The 19,819-nt window shown below is 50.6% G+C and overlaps 9 protein-coding genes across 9 annotated transcripts; 5 read left to right on the forward strand and 4 right to left on the reverse strand.

The window, feature by feature from the left end:
* Positions 1-1,217: 1,217 nt before the first annotated feature.
* Positions 1,218-1,826, reverse strand: MGL_1140 (uncharacterized protein; the record flags this gene model as incomplete). Its single annotated transcript, XM_001731820.1, has 1 exon — positions 1,218-1,826. One exon carries the CDS (start codon positions 1,824-1,826, stop codon positions 1,218-1,220), a length of 609 nt encoding a protein of 202 aa, XP_001731872.1.
* A 1,157-nt stretch (positions 1,827-2,983) lies between these two features.
* Positions 2,984-3,880, reverse strand: MGL_1141 (uncharacterized protein; the record flags this gene model as incomplete). Its single annotated transcript, XM_001731821.1, has 1 exon — positions 2,984-3,880. One exon carries the CDS (start codon positions 3,878-3,880, stop codon positions 2,984-2,986), a length of 897 nt encoding a protein of 298 aa, XP_001731873.1.
* An 820-nt stretch (positions 3,881-4,700) lies between these two features.
* Positions 4,701-5,864, forward strand: MGL_1142 (uncharacterized protein; the record flags this gene model as incomplete). The annotated part of the gene is made up of 1 exon (XM_001731822.1): positions 4,701-5,864. The coding sequence occupies one exon, from the start codon at positions 4,701-4,703 to the stop codon at positions 5,862-5,864; it is 1,164 nt and encodes a 387-aa protein (XP_001731874.1).
* A 305-nt stretch (positions 5,865-6,169) lies between these two features.
* MGL_1143 (uncharacterized protein) lies at positions 6,170-6,861 on the reverse strand (the record flags this gene model as incomplete). Its single annotated transcript, XM_001731823.1, has 5 exons — positions 6,170-6,181; positions 6,236-6,480; positions 6,538-6,577; positions 6,658-6,776; positions 6,831-6,861. 5 exons carry the CDS (start codon positions 6,859-6,861, stop codon positions 6,170-6,172), a joined length of 447 nt encoding a protein of 148 aa, XP_001731875.1.
* Positions 6,862-7,242: 381 nt separating this feature from the next.
* MGL_1144 (uncharacterized protein) lies at positions 7,243-9,579 on the forward strand (the record flags this gene model as incomplete). The annotated part of the gene is made up of 1 exon (XM_001731824.1): positions 7,243-9,579. One exon carries the CDS (start codon positions 7,243-7,245, stop codon positions 9,577-9,579), a length of 2,337 nt encoding a protein of 778 aa, XP_001731876.1.
* A 168-nt stretch (positions 9,580-9,747) lies between these two features.
* Positions 9,748-10,623, reverse strand: MGL_1145 (uncharacterized protein; the record flags this gene model as incomplete). The annotated part of the gene is made up of 1 exon (XM_001731825.1): positions 9,748-10,623. The coding sequence occupies one exon, from the start codon at positions 10,621-10,623 to the stop codon at positions 9,748-9,750; it is 876 nt and encodes a 291-aa protein (XP_001731877.1).
* Positions 10,624-10,979: 356 nt separating this feature from the next.
* MGL_1146 (uncharacterized protein) lies at positions 10,980-14,489 on the forward strand (the record flags this gene model as incomplete). The annotated part of the gene is made up of 1 exon (XM_001731826.1): positions 10,980-14,489. One exon carries the CDS (start codon positions 10,980-10,982, stop codon positions 14,487-14,489), a length of 3,510 nt encoding a protein of 1,169 aa, XP_001731878.1.
* Positions 14,490-15,263: 774 nt separating this feature from the next.
* On the forward strand, positions 15,264-16,673 carry MGL_1147 (uncharacterized protein; the record flags this gene model as incomplete). The annotated part of the gene is made up of 1 exon (XM_001731827.1): positions 15,264-16,673. One exon carries the CDS (start codon positions 15,264-15,266, stop codon positions 16,671-16,673), a length of 1,410 nt encoding a protein of 469 aa, XP_001731879.1.
* Positions 16,674-18,967: 2,294 nt separating this feature from the next.
* MGL_1148 (uncharacterized protein) lies at positions 18,968-19,532 on the forward strand (the record flags this gene model as incomplete). The annotated part of the gene is made up of 2 exons (XM_001731828.1): positions 18,968-18,983; positions 19,093-19,532. 2 exons carry the CDS (start codon positions 18,968-18,970, stop codon positions 19,530-19,532), a joined length of 456 nt encoding a protein of 151 aa, XP_001731880.1.
* Positions 19,533-19,819: the final 287 nt, after the last annotated feature.

Raw genomic sequence — 19,819 nt, forward strand, 5'->3', positions numbered from 1 at the left:
TGCACGTTAGCAACGCGTTGTGGAGCGCCGTCGATCCATCTCTACCACGTGGCAACACACGCAAGGACCCAGCGCCCTTCGCTCTCCAAGCCATGACGACGCGGCCGCGGCCGCGGCCGCGAGCGCCTCAGAAGAGTAAATGCGACCCACAACACGCTGTCTCTAGTACAAACATCGATAACTTATTTTTCCTACAGTCCCGTTCGTTGACAAAAGAACTCGACCGGGCAGAGCAAGAATCAAGTGACAATGAATTCTCGACATGTACCTCCGGTGAAGAGGACCATCGACGTCCGCGACGAAAACGAAAAGCTGTTTCTTTTGACTGGGTAACAAAAGAACCTGCCGCTCTAAAACAGACGGAAAAAGTCTTACATACTCCTTCTCCGTCTATTGGGCGGGTGCAGGAGGAAATAGTACCAACATTCGACAACCAAATTGCTCACAACGAGCGTAATGTGAGCATATCGCCACCGCCTCCAGAGCTGGAGTTGGAAGGTATGTGTGTTGTTTTGATTCATCTCATTATGCAGCCCAATCGTACGCTATGCAAGCGATCGAGCAAGTGACTCATTCACAACGTGATCGGCTCAGGGCACTTGACGTAGCTCTCGACACGGGCGATGACTCTCAAGGTGAGTCCTCGTTAGAATTGAATGCAGGCCTTGCTCAATTCTATAAAGGACGCGATGCAAATCAATTGCGAGGGAAAGCGATTGAGCGGGAGATCCACCGGCAACAAGAACAAAAGGAGCAAAGTCAACACGAACATCAACAAAAGAAAGAAGGAGAACTCAATGCAGATATGATGGTTATTACTGTATCAGATGACGAACCAGAAAGCGTTCCAGTGTATGAAATCAAAGACTCCTCTGACGATGAGCGCTCAAGTTTTGTGAAGGAATCTGCTACTCAAGCACAAAATGAACCATCGTCTAAAGCCAATACCGAGGCAGAGGATCCTCCATCAGATACACTTGTTCTTACTTTGCAAGGCGCCCGACAGCTCGAGGACCAGGTTCGTGTGCGACCTACGACGTTAATAAAAACGATCCTTTCACATTTTGTGCAGAAGCATGCGTCTGCATTAGATCCCGAAGAATTAAAGTCGATCTATGTAACCTTTGAAGGCGAGCGTCTAGATCCACAGACCAGTGTAGAGGCACTGGAACTAGAGGACGACGTTCAACTGGATGTAATGTGGTGAGGTCACGTACTTAGGCACCTTTGTAGTTGTACTTAAGACCTGACAAGCCAAATGTATCGAGCTCAGCCTTGTAGATCCACCATTCAACAACGAGATGGATGCTGAGAGCAACGAACGAAAAGGCCCACCATGCTGCATCGTCAAATGCACCGACACCGAACGTGATGAGCGGTACAGGCCACGAGCAAACCCAAAGAAAGCCGATATACACAAGCTGAGGAGGCAGAGTTTTGGCTCGCTCAATGCTAGTGCTCTGCTTGGTTGGGTCTGCGCGCACACTGCTGGACGGTTGCACACGAATATCGCGAAGCACGGGCACAATCCAGTTCGGAGCGGAGCCAAATGGATGAGGCTGAGCTGGGTATGGCAGGCCTTTTAGCTTGATCAAGTTCGCTCGCGTTGCGCACTCATATGCTGCCAAGTACATAACATAAACGAGGAACGAGGTAACAACCAGGTAAATTGGAAATGCTGGAAGGTATGTCAAGTCTTCCTCCGTACCGATGATGGAGTGGTGGTTCAGATACAACGTCATGTGGCTCTTGGGATGATTACCAGACAGGTAAGTAGGGAGAGGCGTCAGGTACAAAAATAGAACAAGGCCATATATCACCAGCATGGCAATGCGATAGATGTAATTCGCTTTATCATTATCATGACGGAGCTGCTCAATCACTTGGTCCTGCTCTTTGTAAAAATGTCAGTACCGTGATGCGCTGAATTATATACAAACCTGTCTCATCCAACGCATTCTCCGTTCCATGAACTTCTTTGTTGCTATTGCGAGCGCCACGAGCCAGCTGATCTTTGGTGTCCGAGGACATGGTAGGTTCAAGTTACGAAGGAATTCGATCAACGACGCGTTTCACTGCCACAACAGTGTTGCGTGTGTGTGTTTTGTTTGATTTGTTCGTTCTGCGTTAGGCGCGCGACTTTCCATGCGCTGCGCGTGTGAAGCCATCACCGTCGAAAGCTGATAAACAGGAATTATGCATTCCTCTCCGCAAAGACCCAGAGTTGTTCTCTTCTCCACATATACGGTTCGTAATGAGCAGCGCGACCTGGCAGACCGGCCATCTTGCAAGCACTGTACGGATCCACCTTTGTCGACCAACATGACCGACGTCAATCTCCTGCATGTGCAATGGAAGAATCCTGAACTTCTCGCATTTTTGGGTGCACAAAAAGGAGGCGTCAGTGTTGGACAGTCTGTACTAGATGCGTCGAATGTGATGGAGTATTTCAGCACATCGCCATTTTACGACCGACGCAGTAACAATGAGCATGTGCGAATGCAAAGCGCTGCATTAATCGCCCAAGCTATGGCTACAACACAGAGCTCAGGCCCTGAGCTTATGCAAGTGGTGACTCAAACTCATGAGGAGGAACTCAAGTACGTACCTAACGCGGTCAGTACAGCCCAATATCATTAACGAGAGAGGCGCTTCACGGGTCTCGAGTTTGCGTTGGTCCATGCAAGACCACCTACATGCTTTATAATTCACAAACGGTGGCGTAGATCACCAGAGAAGGGTATGTTGCGCAATGCTTACGACCCAAGTTGATCGACCTCTTGCCGCATACTATATCATAAATGACTGTATTTACCAGGCGCCGGATGTCTATACGATCTTATCTACACGCCTGCAGTCGTCGATCTTAGGCCTACACAAGACCCTGAATGAGCAGCGTCAACACCGCTCGACTTTCAGCCCGCGTCGTGGTCATTATGGTCGTTTCCTTACAACAGACAATGGGGCCACATGATCATCATTGTCATCGCCGTTGGCGTTTGGGGACAGGTGGTGTTTCGGGGGTTGACGATGTCGGCGACCATGACACAGACTGCGCAGACGGTGGCGGCGGTGTCGAGGATGTGGCTGGACCTGGCGTGCCTACCATGATGTCCAAGCCAAGAATACCTTTGCGGCCCAACCCTGTAAAGCCCCCTTTAATTGGACTTCGACACACTGGACAGAGACCTTTCATACGCTCTGTACCATTCGAGGCACGAAGACGTGTGGCTGACATGGGCGTTGATGCCTGAGAGACCGACAAATGTGTTGCTCGCGGGTCTTGTGAATGCTGCTGCTGCTGCCGCCGCCGCTGATTTACGAGTTCATGAAACAAGCCACGTGTGCCGCCAACAGAAGCGCCTGCAGCATTGGCAAGTGCCAAAGCACCCCCGCTTCCAAAAGGCGTGAACAAATGATTGGCATTATCAGTGTCATGCGAGGCAGTTGATTCAAGACCGGAAGCCTGGTTTGCCTCTCGTGTATTCACTGAAAGAGCATCATACAAACATGGGCCACAAAAAATGTGGCCGCATGGAGTGACACTCAAGTTCTTAGGTGGACAGAGACAAATCGGACATTTGTAGGATGAAAAAAGGGTTTGCGAAGCAATTGGCTTCGGTTGACGATTAGCAGCACGGCGCAAGGCCTCACGAGCCGCATCCATACGTTGCCTCCTCAGTTCGTGTGGTTTGAGACGATGCACATACTGGACTTGCAGTTCGTCATCCGAAAGACGATGATCACCACTATCTACAACTTCAATTACATTCTGCTGGCGTTCATGATGATCATCGTGAGTAACATCACCAGAAAAATGGATGGAAGCGGCGTCAGCGTGCTCTGCATCAAGCTGTTGCCATTCAATTGACTGTGACATGGTATTGGTCGATCTAGATCGACCGCGCGTCGGATCAGCTTGCATGCACTATGCACATCCAAAGTAGACAGGATACATGCACGTTGGAATGAGACTAGGTGTTGGCGAGTACTTAGACACGGACGGTCCCTGAAAGCCAGTAGTGAGGGAGGAAAGTCTTGAGGAAACTCCTCGAACAACACTCGACGCTCTGCGTGGTTGACACTGCATGTGGAGGGGTACTGCATCGATAAACCCCTTTGTGCAATTCTCGGAGTTGTCCCTTCTCCACGCATGGCAGTTGCTTACCTATACCGGTCAGCTTGGATGTGCCACGTCGGTTGGAACCGGGGGTGTTATGTGGGGCATTTTTGGAATTTGACAAGATTTTCGACGGACGCTGCCCGCCTAGCGGGGGCCGGGCTCAGCCAAGGAGAGAGCCAGACATCAGGCAGGTTTCTTCTCTCTATCAGCACTTTTGCAACGAGTCGACTACACACCGCCGCTTGTAGGACATTGTTGTGATGTCGGCCCGTCTGTTCTTGGCAAACCCTATCAAGGGAAACTTTCGCCGCGTGCCGCTTGCTGCGCGCTCGCTGGCAACAGCTGCTGTCCGTCAGCCCATGACGCAAGTGACGATGCTTCCCAACGGTTTGACCGTCGCCACGGAGTCCAACCCATCTGCGCAGACAGCTACTGTTGGCGCATGGATTGACGCTGGTTCACGCTCGGAGACACAGCGCAACAACGGTACTGCGCACTTCCTCGAGCACATGGCATTCAAGGGTACGTAAAGAGTTTGAGAAGGGAGAAGAAATAGAACCCGTGCCACTAACACAACATGCGCACAGGTACCAACAACAGGACTCAGCATGGCCTGGAGCTTGAAGTCGAAAATCTCGGTGCCCACCTGAATGCTTACACATCGCGTGAGCAAACTGTGTTTTATGCTAAGGCCTTCCGCAAGGATGTAGGACAGGCCGTCGACATTATCTCTGATATCCTGCAAAATTCGAAACTGGATGCTTCGGCCATTGAGCGGGAGCGTGATGTGATTTTGCGTGAACAAGAGGAGGTCGAGAAGCAAGTCGAGGAAGTTGTATTTGACAACTTGCATGAGGTGGCGTTCCAAGGCCAGGCGCTTGGTCGCACAATCCTCGGCCCGAAAGAAAACATCCTCTCAATTAGCCGCAATGACCTGACGAACTATATCAAGTCTAAGTACACAGCTGACCGTATGGTGTTGGTGGGTGCTGGTGGCGTTGAGCACGAAGAGCTCGTGAAGCTTGCTGAGAAGCATTTCAGCGGTCTCCCTGTATCGCAGAGCCCCATTCAGCTGGGCACGAGCCAGTATGAGCCGAGCAGGTTCATCGGCTCGGAGGTGCGTGTACGTGACGACACAGCATCGACATGCAACGTGGCTATTGCTGTTGAGGGTGTGAGCTGGAAGTCGCCTGACTATTACCCGATGCTCGTGCTCCAGTCTATTTTCGGTAACTGGGACCGTTCACTTGGCTCCTCGCCTCTCATGTCCAGCCGTCTTTCGCACATTGTGTCGACGAACAACCTGGCGAACTCTTTCATGCACTTCAGCACATCATACTCTGACACGGGCCTCTGGGGTGTGTACATGGTCAGCGAGAACCACATGAACCTCGATGACATGGTGCACTTCACGCTGAAGGAATGGCAGCGTGCATCGACAGGTCCAGCGCCAGCAGAGGTGGCACGAGCCAAGTCTCAGTTGAAGGCATCTTTGCTGCTCGGCCTTGATGGCTCGACGGCCATTGCGGAGGACATTGGCCGTCAGCTCATCACGACTGGAAAGCGCACGACGCCTCAGGACATTGAGGCTGCAATCGACGCCGTCACGCCAAGTGAGATCCAGCGCGTGGCTCAGAAGTACATCTGGGACAAGGATATTGCTATTGCAGCGACAGGCCGCGTTGAGGGCCTGCTTGACTACAACCGCATTCGTGCCGACATGTCGTCACTCATCTACTAAGTTCAGTGAGTGAGTGAATGAAGGACGGAAGGGATATGTAGACGCGTGCGTGTGTGTGTATGTGTGTAGTCCTATGATAGCATCCATTGTCGATCGATCACTGCTGTGCTAGTAGGGAGGAATAGGTGAAGGTATGGAAGAGGGGCGTAGCTGGCAGGAGTCAGCAGGAGTCGTCGGAACAATCATAAGTGCTTGTTTATGTTTTCGGGCCATAGTAACTCTTCAGGGTTTTATACGTGACCACGGCGGGAAGGGGAATACTTTGCTATCTATATCTAATGATTTAGTTTGCGTCCATACGCCATTTAGAGCATGCACTAAGAAACGTGTCAGTAGATGAACGCCGTAACATCGAATGGACTAAAACGTACGCTTCCTGCATCCTGGCTCCTTGTATTGAGAATCAGCGCGACAATTAAGCCGTAAAGACCCAGTACTTCGGCAAAAATCAAGATCAAAATCATACCAATGTACAAGCGCGGTTGTTGTGCGGTACCACGGACACCTGCATCACCCACAATACCAATTGCAAATCCAGCAGCCAGACCTGCCAGACCAACCGACAAGCCGGCACCGAGCTGAATAAAGCCTGCGTACAGGGTCATGGGCGACTTGACTGCAATAAAAGGACTAGTTAGCACCCGCAAGGCAAAGATACGCTTGGCACACATACGATCTCCAGAAATAAGCACACTGACGACAAGACCATAAATCTAGGTAATGAAGTGGAAATAATAGAGGAAGCAAACGTTAGCATGTCGGGCATGACGCGCTAATTTACCAACACACGTACAGCAATGATACCAGCCATAACGACAGGAATAATACAACGGATCAATAGATCGGGACGCAACACACCCATGGCCGAAATACCCACACCCGACTTGGCAGTGCCGTAACTAGCACCCAGACCTGTGCATACGCGTCAATACTTATCTTCGCGCGCAACACAGCTCGGACACATACAGGTAAACACAATAGCAGCCGTGACGCCCATCGCGCCAAAAAATGGCGCGTACACTGGGCAAAGGTCCAGGTTGATGTTCTGGCTCATGACGCTGTCAAGTCTTGTCGTAGTTCAAGATCCCGGCTGGATATGCCTATCGATGTCGTAGCAGCTGCCACGGGCCGTCCGCCGACTCTCGGCCGCCGGCGCGACCATTCAGTCACGTGACTATCGGTCGTGTCGAGTCACATAGCGGCGTTCGTGGCTGGGTGTCAATGACAGCACTAATTGGAAGGCTGCCCCTGACTGGATTGCGGGGAGAGAAACGCCGTAGATAGGCTGAGATACCTCTTTCAACTTATTATCACTCGCTCCTTCTATTGATATCAGTTCGCTCTTTTTCGTCTCGGTTCCTTTGTGTCTTCGCTGCAGATGACGGCGCCTTCAAAGCCGCGCACTATCTATGAAAAGATCTTCGACTCACACCTGATCTCAGAAGAAGAGGATGGTACATGTCTGATTTATATTGACCGCCATTTGGTGCATGAGGTCACATCGCCACAGGCCTTCGAGGGCCTTCGTATGGCTGGTCGTCCTGTTCGTCGAACGGATTGCACACTTGCGACAGTGGATCACAACATCCCAACTGAGAATCGCAAGAACTACAAGGACACGGCATCGTTCGTGCAGGAGAGCGACTCGCGTTTACAGTGCGTTACGCTCGAACAGAATGTCAAGGAGTTTGGCCTCACGTTCTTCGGCCTTGCAGACAGTCGGCAGGGCATCGTGCATGTTATTGGTCCCGAGCAGGGCTTCACAGTACCGGGGGCGACGCTGGTGTGTGGCGACTCACACACCTCGACTCACGGTGCATTCGGTGTGTTGGCCTTTGGGATCGGCACATCCGAGGTGGAGCATGTCCTTGCGACACAGACGCTACTGCAGAAGCGCATGAAAAACATCCTCATTGAAGTGAATGGCGACATACCCGAGGGAGTCACGAGCAAGGATATCATGCTTCACATCATCGGTCTCATTGGCACTGCTGGTGGCACTGGTGGTGTGCTGGAGTTTGCTGGCTCGACGATCCGCAGTTTGTCGATGGAGGCCCGCATGAGCATGTGCAACATGAGTATTGAGGCTGGCGCACGTGCGGGTCTGGTGGCTCCTGACGAAAAGACACTCAACTATCTGCGGGGACGACCCCTCGTGCCCCAAGGTGAGGAGTGGGAACGCGCATCAAAATACTGGCTGTCGCTCGCCAGTGACCCCGGCGCAACGTATGACAAAATTGTGCGCATAGACGCGAAAGACATTCCGCCAACGGTGACGTGGGGCACGAGTCCGCAGGACACGGTGCCGATCACAGGGCAAGTGCCAGATCCCAAGAATGCACCGAACGAAGAACTTGCGAATGAATGGACACACTCGCTCAAATACATGGGACTCGAGCCCAACACGCCGGTTGAGCAGATCAAAATCGATAAGGTATTCATTGGCTCATGTACCAATTCGCGCATCGAAGATCTTCGTGCCGCTGCACGAATTCTTCATGGCCGCAAGGTGTCGCCCCATGTCCAAGCGATGCTCGTGCCAGGCTCCGGACTGGTGAAAAAGCAGGCGGAAGCGGAAGGCCTCGATGCGGTGTTCAAAGCCGCTGGTTTCGACTGGCGCGAAGCCGGTTGCTCCATGTGCCTGGGCATGAATCCGGACCAGCTCTCACCAGGTGAGCGTTGTGCTTCGACATCGAACAGGAACTTTGAAGGCCGCCAGGGCGCCGGAGGACGTACACATCTTATGAGTCCTGCGATGGCTGCCGCTGCTGCTGTGACGGGCTACTTGACAGACGTGCGCAAGCTTACCGCTGGTGATCTGCCCGGTTTCCCGGCGGCCACGACGCAGTACGATCTGCCTGAGAAGGATTCGCGCATGTTTATCGAGGAAGGCATTTTGCATGCTCCAGCCACTTCGGCGCCGCCCTCTAGTTCTGCAACACAAAACGCGTCGGCAAATGGGGCCAACGACGAGTCCGCCAACGACAATGATCGTCAGGTCTATGCCAGCGCTGGTGATGCGTCTGAGAGTGCTTCGCAAGGTATGCCGGCATTCCGCGTGCTCAAAGGCATTGCTGCTCCCATGGAACGCTCAAATGTGAACACGGACGTCATTATCCCAAAACAGTTTCTTAAGACTATCAAGCGTACAGGTCTCGGCTCTGCACTATTTTGGCCCTTGCGCTATGATGTACAAACGAACGAACCAGTCGCAGACTTTGTACTGAACAAAGAGCCATATACGCAAGCCAAGATCCTCGTCGTGGCAGGCAGCAACTTTGGTTGTGGCTCATCACGAGAGCATGCGCCCTGGTCACTGCTGGACTTTGGCATTCGCGCTGTAATTGCAGAAAGCTTTGCAGACATCTTCCGCAACAACATGACAAAGAATGGGCAGTTGCCGGTGGTGTTGCGGCCGGACGAGATTCAGCGGGTGCTGAAAGATGCATATGCCGGCAAGCCTATCACAGTGGACCTTGAGCAGCAAAAAGTGATCTGCGAAGATGGCACAGCGTTCGGCTTCGAAGTTGCGCCATTCACGCGACATTGCCTGCTGCATGGACTGGATGACATTGCATTGACGCTGCAAAAAGAAAAGGAAATCAGTGCATTTGAGCGTAGCCGCTCGCACACGCCCTGGTTGAATGGCGTTGTTTACGGCAAAGGCGTTTCCGCATCGGATGCACGTAGGTCTAAGCCAACGACTGAGTGGTAGGATCACGGCTTGTCCTCTTGATCAAGCAGTCTATCTGTTGATTACTGGGAATACCGTATCAGTAGTATATCATGAACAGCGTTGTAGAATGCCCTTTTCGACTTCTTTGTCTCTCTCTGTCTCTCTCTCTCTGTTTATAGTACGAAGGTTCAGGCGCTGCGGCTTTGTCTACGCAGGGAGCGAAGCAGGTAGCGACTGTGCTAGCAGCTTTGCATATTGTAGTCCCACCTCGGTAGCTTTGTGTATAGAGTCAAGAGTAAGCTCGCCCTCTCCGCGTTGGCGTACACCATACAACCGGCCTTGTGGCGATGCAAGCACGGCCACGCAACAAGATAGCGCACACTCCTCCTCCAACGTAGGGTCCAAAAGAAAGGTGCCTTGAAAAGGGTATACAGACACACATACAGGCACATCCTCCCGACCTTCGAGTGCACGTCCGTGCTCCCATTCATTCACAAGCGCATAATCTACGGCGTTCGTGTTTTGTGAAGTGTTCTTTCGCCCACGCGTTATGAATTTGATGCCGGCTGGATCGTCATGATCTTCATTCATTGCATCCTGTTCACCTTGATTCGTCCTGTCCATCGCCATCACGCGCGTTTCTGGAATTCGTGTATTCCATAGAGCACAAAACACTGCGGCAAATACAGTGTCCAACACATTACCGCCACTCCACGACATCACATAGACGTCGACGTGTAGCACCCAATACTTTGCATATGGTACAACGACAAACTGACGAGCAGGAAGTGGTCCGTATGAGTCACCTGAAAATGCATAGCAAGCTTGTAACATGTCCTGCATGGTACTCGTGAGCATGCTTAACTCACTTGCGTTATGCTCACGAAGTAGCGAGGGCGTGTAGTCGACTTGCACTTGTATGCATGGTTTAGATGGAAGCCACGGTGTAAAATCGATCTTTCGTTCGCCTTGTGATACGGTGACAGTGGGTGCTTCTTGTGAATCCATCTCGAGCTTCACACCACACATCACTTCAGTGCTGCCCAGCGTTACACGTGCACACCCATCTGCTTGCTCAGACATGTGCGAATCTACCTCAATGGGGCGAACATCGGTAAGCGCACGACCATCATGTCTTTGCGCTGGCTTTGCTCCTAATCCAGCCAAAAGATAGCTCTTTTCTGCCCGCGAAAGTAACACAGGTGCCATGAGGTGCAGGCAAACCCACAACTAAAGCCCAAAAAAAAAGGCCATCATGGTGGGGGGTGACACATGGCGCACTAGTGTCACGTGATAGTAACACGCACTCGCGTCAATGGGCGCGAGTGCTGGAGTAGTGGATGTTTGGATGCGTGGAGGTGACTTTCGTAGCACAACCAACACACCATTCATCAAGCCCTCTCGTGTCCGTTGTGGCGACCACACTGGCCTGCAGAATAATGCCGTCTAGGAACGGAGGCAGCTCTGCTCCAAGCGATGCAGTTCTTGGTGTACTTCAGCTGCTCTCTGAGGATAACAAAGAGATGCATAGATACAATATCCACAAGACTACGACGACGATGGGCCGTGCCTTGACAAACGATGTGCGTCTGTTGTTGGAGGATGTGAGTCGTCAGCATTGTACGATCGAGTTTTGTGAAGAAAATGATGCTGTTCTTCATGTGCTTGGGTCAAATGGTGTCTGGCATAATGATGTACACATGAAACCAAATACGTCCGATGGCAAGCGCATTCATTTAGCTAATGGCGACAAAGTGAAAATCTCTGCGCATACATTGTTATTCTCATATATACAAAGACAGCCCAAACCACTAATGACAGAGGGTCTAGCTAGGTCTGAAGCGACGGCTGGTCTAGCAGCGCTGGCAAAGTCGCCGCCTACTACACCGCGCCGTCAGAGCGCACGTCTCAGGGCCCGTGCAAGTATGCCATCTCTCCCCACGGCATGGACACCTCAACTTGCCAAGCGACCCATTCCGCTCGTCCAGCAGGCGCATATCTCGCAGATGAGCACGACCCCCGATGCCCAAATTGCACAAGGATTACGTGCATACAGTGCAGCTAGTAAATCATCTGAAACCGAACCTGGTACACCCAAGGCTACGAAGCACAAATCTTCACCCGCTAAGCCAAACAGTATAAATGCCTCTACTTCCACTCAGGTCGGTCATGCAACGCAAAGAAGTCCCAGTTACAATATATCAAAGCAGGAGGTATTAGATACTGAGATTCCCGAAGGGCCCAGCCAACCTGTTGTTCCCTCGCGTGACTCAGAGAACAACGATTCTTCCGACTCTTGTGGCATCGCAAGTGTGCAGTCATCGCTAATGGCACGTTCCACATCAGATCCAGATGAAGCTCCCCAAAAGAATGCAAATGCGGATGCCATGAATGAAACGTCGTCGGAGTCTTCCGATAAAACGATGGCACTCGATTCCCTGAATGAAAGCGTCAAGAATAGGTCTACTGAGCAAGTTCATTCCCAACTGACGACAAGTCCTGCTTTCCCGGTCAAATCCCAAAAAGCAAACGACAGCATGGAAACAGACGACATGAGCCATGCGTCTGGACAAGCCCGTCCGTCATGCTGGAACCAGCCATCCACGTCCGATGAAACAGATTCCTCAGCTCCAGTGCTCGCTCCATCCGAGCTGCCTGGGCAAGATATCATGACAAGTATCAGCAAGCCCACGAGTAACAATCAAGTCCAGCTATCCACTGATACGCATGTTCCCTCGGAAACGAAAAGTCCGCTTCCTATGCAGGATGCCTCGGATCAGCACACACCCAATCCTGAGCACAAAAATTTAGAATCTAGCCAATCTAGTGCAATGCCCTTCGAGCGACCCGAGTCCGACTTGACATTGTGCTTTGATGCCCTTGAAGAAGCTCAGCAAGATGCACAACCACCTGTTTCGTCGACGCCATTGACGACGTCAAGATACCCACAGTCATCATCTCTGACCAGTCGATCTGCGATGCCAATTACGTGGTCGCCGGAAAAGACGCGTAAAGTCAGCCTGCGCACGGCTACTTTGCTGAAGCGCAGCTCTCAATATCCCATCGTGCCATTATCTCCTGTTTCCGCTAATGTTCCTACTTCTCCTTCGACGCCACCGAAGTCAACTCCTCCAATACAATATCCTACGTCCACGGGCTCGAAAGACATGGACCTGAGCCTAAGACACACATCCGAGATGATGATGACGTCCTCGGATGAAGAAGATGAAGCGGAAGTTGAATCCAGCTTTGAGTTGCAAATCGCACCAAAGTCACCGGAAGCGATTTCTCTGCAACGTCCTAATACTGCCCCTTTTCTAACTCCACAGGCAAGACGGATGGAAAAGCCTGTCGTCACGCGTCGCCTCTCTTGTGCTGATCCGACGTCACCTCGAAGGCCAGTGCCAGCGTTGAAGCATCGCTCGTCCTGGGTTTGGCTCAAGGATTTACTGTCGCCTTCAAAGAAAGTACAGCAGCCAATTGACGTGCCAGAGTTGAAACAGGAAATCGAGTCCGGCGAAACATCAGCGCCAGAGGCACAGCGTCATGCTTGGAAAGCAACTGACGAATCACCGAGTCATGAAGAGTCTGCACTGACTCAGGAACAGAAGGAGAAGATCCGTTGTCCTTTTGAAGTTCCAAAAGATAATCATCAACACCATGTGAGCAAACTGACAGACGAAAATGCTACAGCTAAAGAACTCGTGTGCACAGAGTCGCACAAGGAGACAGCTTCAAAGCCAGTGGAGTCTCATCAGCATCAAGAGGATGAAAAGCATTCACGGCTTGAACGGCATACACAGAGTGAACAGGCAATACAACAAGCACTTGCATCAAGTCCCTTATCCAGCACGGAGGGATGGCGCAAACAGCGCATACTCACGGAAATGATGCCGAAAGTAGACCACGCAAGACAGAGTGAGCAATGCCATGAAAAGCAATCCAAAGACCTGCATCTGGATCATGAAGAAGAGTTCTTTGACGCTAGCCATGACGTACAAGACTTGAATGTGGAGCCGAAGACTTTGCTGGTCACAACGTCGGGCCAAGATGCGTCAGTACTGTCTGGTTCTCTGGTTGAAGCAGAAACGCGACAGGCTTCGGGTCATGTACCACAGACGCCGGATATGCGGGACCTTAAGCATATGTTTGCCGAGCCGAAGTATGTGGTTCCGATGGAATCTGCTATGGGAAACTTCCGCCACTTCATGAACAAGCAGGAGCAGCAGCAACGACCAGTGTCTGATGTGAGTCTAAGCAGTGCATGGACAATGATAGAGACCGGCCATTGTGAAGATGATCGTCATTCTCTTCAGCGTGCACACAATATGCCACCAAGCCAAAGAACGGTGGTAACTGCTAACGGTCCTATCACTAGCCCCACTACTGGTCCAACTCCAGAAACCGTGCCTATAATGGCGCATGTTCCCGGTCAGGGAACGTTGGCAAATGAGCCCAGCGAGGCACGTAAGAGAGTTGCCTCGGCACTTAAACAACAAGACCCGTCAAGTCGCAAAACTTCACTGCCTTCGACATCAAAGCCAGAAAAGACACAAGAAACTAGACAACCGCCTGTCATGCATCATCATACCGACACTTCTGATATCATGAAGCATCGTGTGACACGTAGTGTTCCTAAGAAAGAGCCATACGTGCCAGTGCGGCGACAACTTCCTCCACGGAATGCTGTGAAAATGTCGCGTATCGGATCGCTTTCTACGTCGGCTACACGAGGGGCTGGAGTAGAAAACGGAACGGCAGCACCACGCCAAGCCCGCCCACTAGCTCCAACAACCCGGGGTAACACCGGTGTCAATACAACAAGGCTACCAGCAACGTCTTCCTCGTCAACGTCATCTCTACCAATTGCACGAGGCACACGACTAGCAAACATGCGAACCAAATCTCAACGAAGTGACACAGGCCCTTCCTCAATGCATCGTCTGTGACTGGACGAGAGCGATGATCATAATGTGCTTACGTGGAAGCTACTTCTGATAACGCACAGCCCTTTAGGTCGATGCATAATTTTCGAATTCATACCGGGTTGGATTGCAGCAAGAAGTAACATATTCGCAGTATGATTGGGAGAGCCGGACTGATGAAAGCATTTGCACATGTGGAGATATATTTAGAATAGTCAAAAATAGTCTTTTTGACTTTTCGCATTGCGGAGCGAGTTAATGATGCAATTCATGCATTTTTTTTTTTCGTACCTTCTTCCCTCGACTACTCCGATACGTGCATCTTAGAATAAGCATCAGCAGCTATAGCCGCAGAGGTTTGTCAGCAAGTCCTTATTCATCGTGCAGGAGATAGACCTATGGATCCCCCTTCACATAATGCGATTGGTTATTTACATGATAATTACACCTAATACCAAAAGTCAGCTTGCAAGTCGATCGACTATCGTATACCCCCAATATATCCTATTCTAATCCTGATTGGCCAAAGCGCGCAAAGAGTAGGTTTACACAGTCATGTTTGTACGCAGGACCGACACCATGTGGCTTGGTGTGGCAGCAACCAGGGGTTCAAAGTCAATGACGCAGGAAATTCTCATGGAAAGAAATGTTAACACTGTACCAGCTGTCATATATTTTTTCAAAGAAATCAGGCCCGGCCTTCATCGGATAAGCAAATCCCTGATCCATTCGATTTCTTCTCACAAGGTTTGACCCTCTCTGGTCCTACGACTTATCAAACTATCTTTGTGCATCCGCATGGGGGGTGAGCAGGAAAGCCAAGAAGGAGCTCCTAGACTGGATGTGGAGAGGCTTTCTGCATCATCATCGCAAGGTCTCCCACATGAAGAGACGGGCAAGGTCCAGTTCCATACCGGGGCCAACTGTGCTCCCGCTCCTTCTTCGAGCTCTCCTTCGAACCAGTGCCGATTGCCACCGATTGATACGCCGCGTCCTTTGCCGCCTCACTATAAGTATCCATCTCGCGCTCCCTTGAGCCGTCTGCCTTTATTCAAGTCGAATTCCCTCCCTGTATTCACCAATAATTACAATACCTCTTTTGGGAGGGACATCGGTTCCACAGAGGCAGACGCTGGTTCAGCTCAAAGTGGGTTGCTTCGAGGTAATGCAGGTCGTTATCAGATGCGCAACTTGCTTGATAGCCCTAGCTCCTTTACGCGCGAGCATGAAACACGATTCGCACCGGATCCTCACCGTGTGTTTTCTCCAGTTTATCAAGACATGGTTTCCCGTCGCATGCACCCGTATGCATCTACAGAACGCAAAAACTGGGATAACCCAAGGTGTTTATCTCGAACATCTGCTTTTAATGATTCAAACATGGACGAAAGCATAGAGTGCCTCAAACGTCGTCTATCGTATCAGCCATCCCTCTACACGCATGCGTGGAATCGTTCGTTCCGTCCCACAGATCAATTCAGCGCTGATTTCCAATTCAGACGGCCCAATCTTCGATACTCGCGTATGCCTGGTCGACAGTATATGTCTTGGACAGAAAATTCACATCGTGGTTATCCAGGATCTTTCAAAGACTCGATTGGTACACCTTTTGATGAATGGCATCAACATCCTTTCTATCACAATGGACCCACGTTACTCCAAACTCCTCAAGAAAGACTCTCAGCAAACTCCTCAGTCTCAAAGACATTGTCTGATGAAACAAGCACACATGGACCCAAATCGCCTTCTGCAACTATGCCAGCCACATTTTCGACTGCATCTCGTCCCCCGGATAATGATGCACATGGACATTCAGTCTCGACCTCGTCAGACCGGTCTCCTGTACATGACACGGAGGGCTTGAAATATCCTAGTGTAATCAAACCGGCGCCCCCCGGCTTCTCTCATGATCAACATACATCCCAGTTTTTCACCCCCAAGAACCAGTACCAGATGGCGAACAGTAGTGAGCAGCCTGTTCCGCCCAAACGCGGTGGGAAGTTGCCCAAGCATATTACTGACATGCTAAAGACATGGCTTCTCGATCATGCCGACCATCCGTATCCGACAGAAGAAGAGAAGCGGGCATTTTGTGACTTTACTGGCTTGGACATCTGTCAAATTTCTAATTGGTTTGTCAATGCTCGCCGGAGGATTCTAGTTCCGCAAAGCTCTCGTGCCGCCCCTGCTGCGCCGGCCCCAAGCTAATGTATTCATTTGTCTACAGTTACTTGTGTACCATATGAAAAGATCGATGCATGGCAGCGATTGATCGTCTCGCTTGGTGGTATGGAACTGCACTCTGTCTCTGCTTTGCATCTACGAGTTTTTATGTTCTAGTTGGTTTTTTTTTGCTTCTATATTCCCAAGCTCTATGCTTCAACAAGGCCAAAGAAGTCTTGATATTTAGGCCTTTCGGTCATGAAGTGATGCCTTTGTGTAATGGGCTTTGGAGCCGCATGGTAAAGTAATCCGAGCATATACGTATTGGACTACTCAACGTTCTAATCCTATTTATACATAGAAAACAACACACAATGCCTTGAATCTTGTGCGGAGGCTACGATAATGTACAATCTTACAAATTATCATTCAACGCGACGCGACGCGGTTCAATCTGTGTGACTAGCCCATCCTTTCTAAGCCTGAGATAGTGTTGAATGCGACACACGAGCGCTAGATTGAATTCTCTTCTACATGGCTGATTCACCACCATTCTCTCTGCCTGGGTTTGTGTGGGACCCTGTGTACGTGTATGACTTGTCGCTCTTGGCTCATGGTTACTTAGAAAACGGCGCTTCTTCAAGCAGTCGCAAAAACCACCAACTCATGCTCAGGCGTCTAATTCACGAGCCGGCAGTACAAAGCATCTACAGAGGTCATCATCACAGTCCCGAGCCCATCGAACGATTGTTCAACCTGGATTATCGTCCGGTAACGTCCGGTACACGTCTGCGATTCAGTATCGCAAGTATGTAAGAGGAGCTTATGGACCTTGCTAACTCGGAAAGATACGTATCGTTACAGGCTGCACAACGTTTGCGCTTGCATAGTTCGATCCCCATCCATTCATGGATACGCGATTCGAATATGCCAATCGGGATTTTGGTTCGTGCATACGCGTACGCTAGCTGACAAGACGAAGCCATGTCCTCTACAAGGTAATACGTTAGCATTCGCACTGGTAACGCAAGATGGAAAGCTTCTCTGGTTTGTACTTTTTCTTTGGATTGCCAAATCATATTGACTTTATTTGTTTAGCATTGAAGGAGTTGGACTAAATGAACCACCGTCCCGCCTTTGCGCAGACGACTACTTTGCACGTTCGCTATTTACCGTGCATGAAGGCTTGGAGCAGCTCATGATTGTGTCTCGAGCGTTGAGAACTTTGTACACATTTACAGAAACGTCCAAGCTGCTAATTGAAGTCTCTGTAACTCAGCGATGGATGCTCACTATTGCATCAACGTCAAAGAGTAGAAAACCGGTGTTCATGTCTATTTGCGATCCAAGCACTAACCCACAACAAGATGTTCGGTGCATTGGGGCCACTGATATTTTGACGGAGCACGGCCCTGAGGTATTGGTGGCTGTGGGCGCTGGTCGATTCTTACATTTGGTGACCGTTCATTTAAGAGGTGCATGCAGTACTACACAACCACACGTCCACACGGTGGCCTTTCCAAGTGATGTCATGAGTGTGACGCTACATCGCACGGATGTGCTGGTTGGATTGCGGTCAGGTCGAGTTCATACACTTAGCCCGGACCATGAACATACGTGGCAATCTGGACAAAAGTTTTCTTTTGTATCAAAAGGAGCTACATGCCATGTGCAATTTGTGGATGACACCCTGTTTCTAGCTGCGTATACCAATGGCGACTTGGTGATGGGCGACTTGGCACGCATGAATGATGCGCCACTACGAACATATGTCGGACATACGAATCAGTTCATGCAAGGATTGGTATGTTCAAGAGTCAAAAGCGATGGGTGAACTGACTCGGTCGAAGGGATTTGCAGTACATCCCACGCATCGGCTTCTAGCATGCGCAGGAGATGATCGTCGTGTGCGACTGTGGTCGTTGGATTATTCAGAGCCTATCTTGGCGTTGCAAGGACCAGATTCATCACAAGATGAATTCCCAGCCTTGGTCAACAGTCTTCTATGGTGTCCAGATAGAGTAATGTCCGAAGACCTTGCTCGAGCACCCTTAACATTAGCAGTGGCATGTCAAAACAATGTCTTCATGTACACGCCAGCTTTATAATGCAATCAGGTTGTTCCTAGACCAACACACAATCATAAGCGAGACCTCCACATTATGTAGTTATGCCAGACCTCTCGTTGCCGCAATCGATCAAGGGTGCGCGCCAAAACTAAAAGAAATCACATGAATCATCGAAATCACGTGATATGTTTTAGTTGTGCACTGACAGCTCAAGGCACCCACTGCCTAGTCTGCCGAACAGACTCGCTAACCACACAACCGCTGACGATCATGTCGCAGGCTCAAGGTACGTTGATAATAGGCGCTGGTGACGACCCTCCGCACGTTGCAAGTGCGCAGTTTTGCCAGCTTCGGTACTTGATCTTGGTAGATACTAACGCGTTTCTCACCTGCAGAGAAGAAGAACCTCCCTACGCGGAAGGCCAACGTCGCGAAGAAGGTCGTCCAGAAGGGTAGCTCGGGTCAGACACGTGTGCGCAAGGTGCGCACTTCGCCCTCGTTCCACCGCCCCAAGACGCTCCGTCTTGCGCGCAACCCGCGATACCCTCGTAAGAGTGCTCCTCACCTGCAGCGCTCGGACGCCTGCAAGACTCTCTTGTTCCCGTTGAACACGGAGAGCGCCATGAAGAAGATTGAGGACGTCAACACGCTCGTGTTTATTGTTGACCGTAAGACCAACAAGCGCCAGATCAAGCAGGCTCTCAAGCAGGCTTACGATGTGGAAGCTGCCAAGGTGAACACGCTCATTCGCCCTGATGGCAAGAAGAAGGCATTCATTCGTCTGACCCCTGACCAGGATGCCCTCGATGTGTCGAACCGCATTGGCCTCATCTAAGTTCTTGTCCTCGCTTGACATGCTATTCTAAAAAAGGCGTCACTGTACAGTATGCACCTCTGTTCGTGATGTACGTAGGTGATTAACCGGAGATGAACCCTTGTGTGGTGCGATCGATGTCACGCATTCGGATGTGTACTTGCTTTATTTTGTCCCTTGTACGCTTTCAATACGTAGTAATCAGCGTATATGTTGCTGCTGCGGGTTCTGTCCCTGCGTCAGTAGCATTTCTAGACGAACATTAGTGTCGGTGAGCTAGAAACTATGTCTACACAAATCATTTGCTT

The sequence above is a fragment of the Malassezia globosa genome (assembly GCF_000181695.2).
Source record: "Malassezia globosa CBS 7966 chromosome Unknown mgl_sf_2.1, whole genome shotgun sequence".
Taxonomy (NCBI): Eukaryota; Fungi; Basidiomycota; class Malasseziomycetes; order Malasseziales; family Malasseziaceae; genus Malassezia; species Malassezia globosa.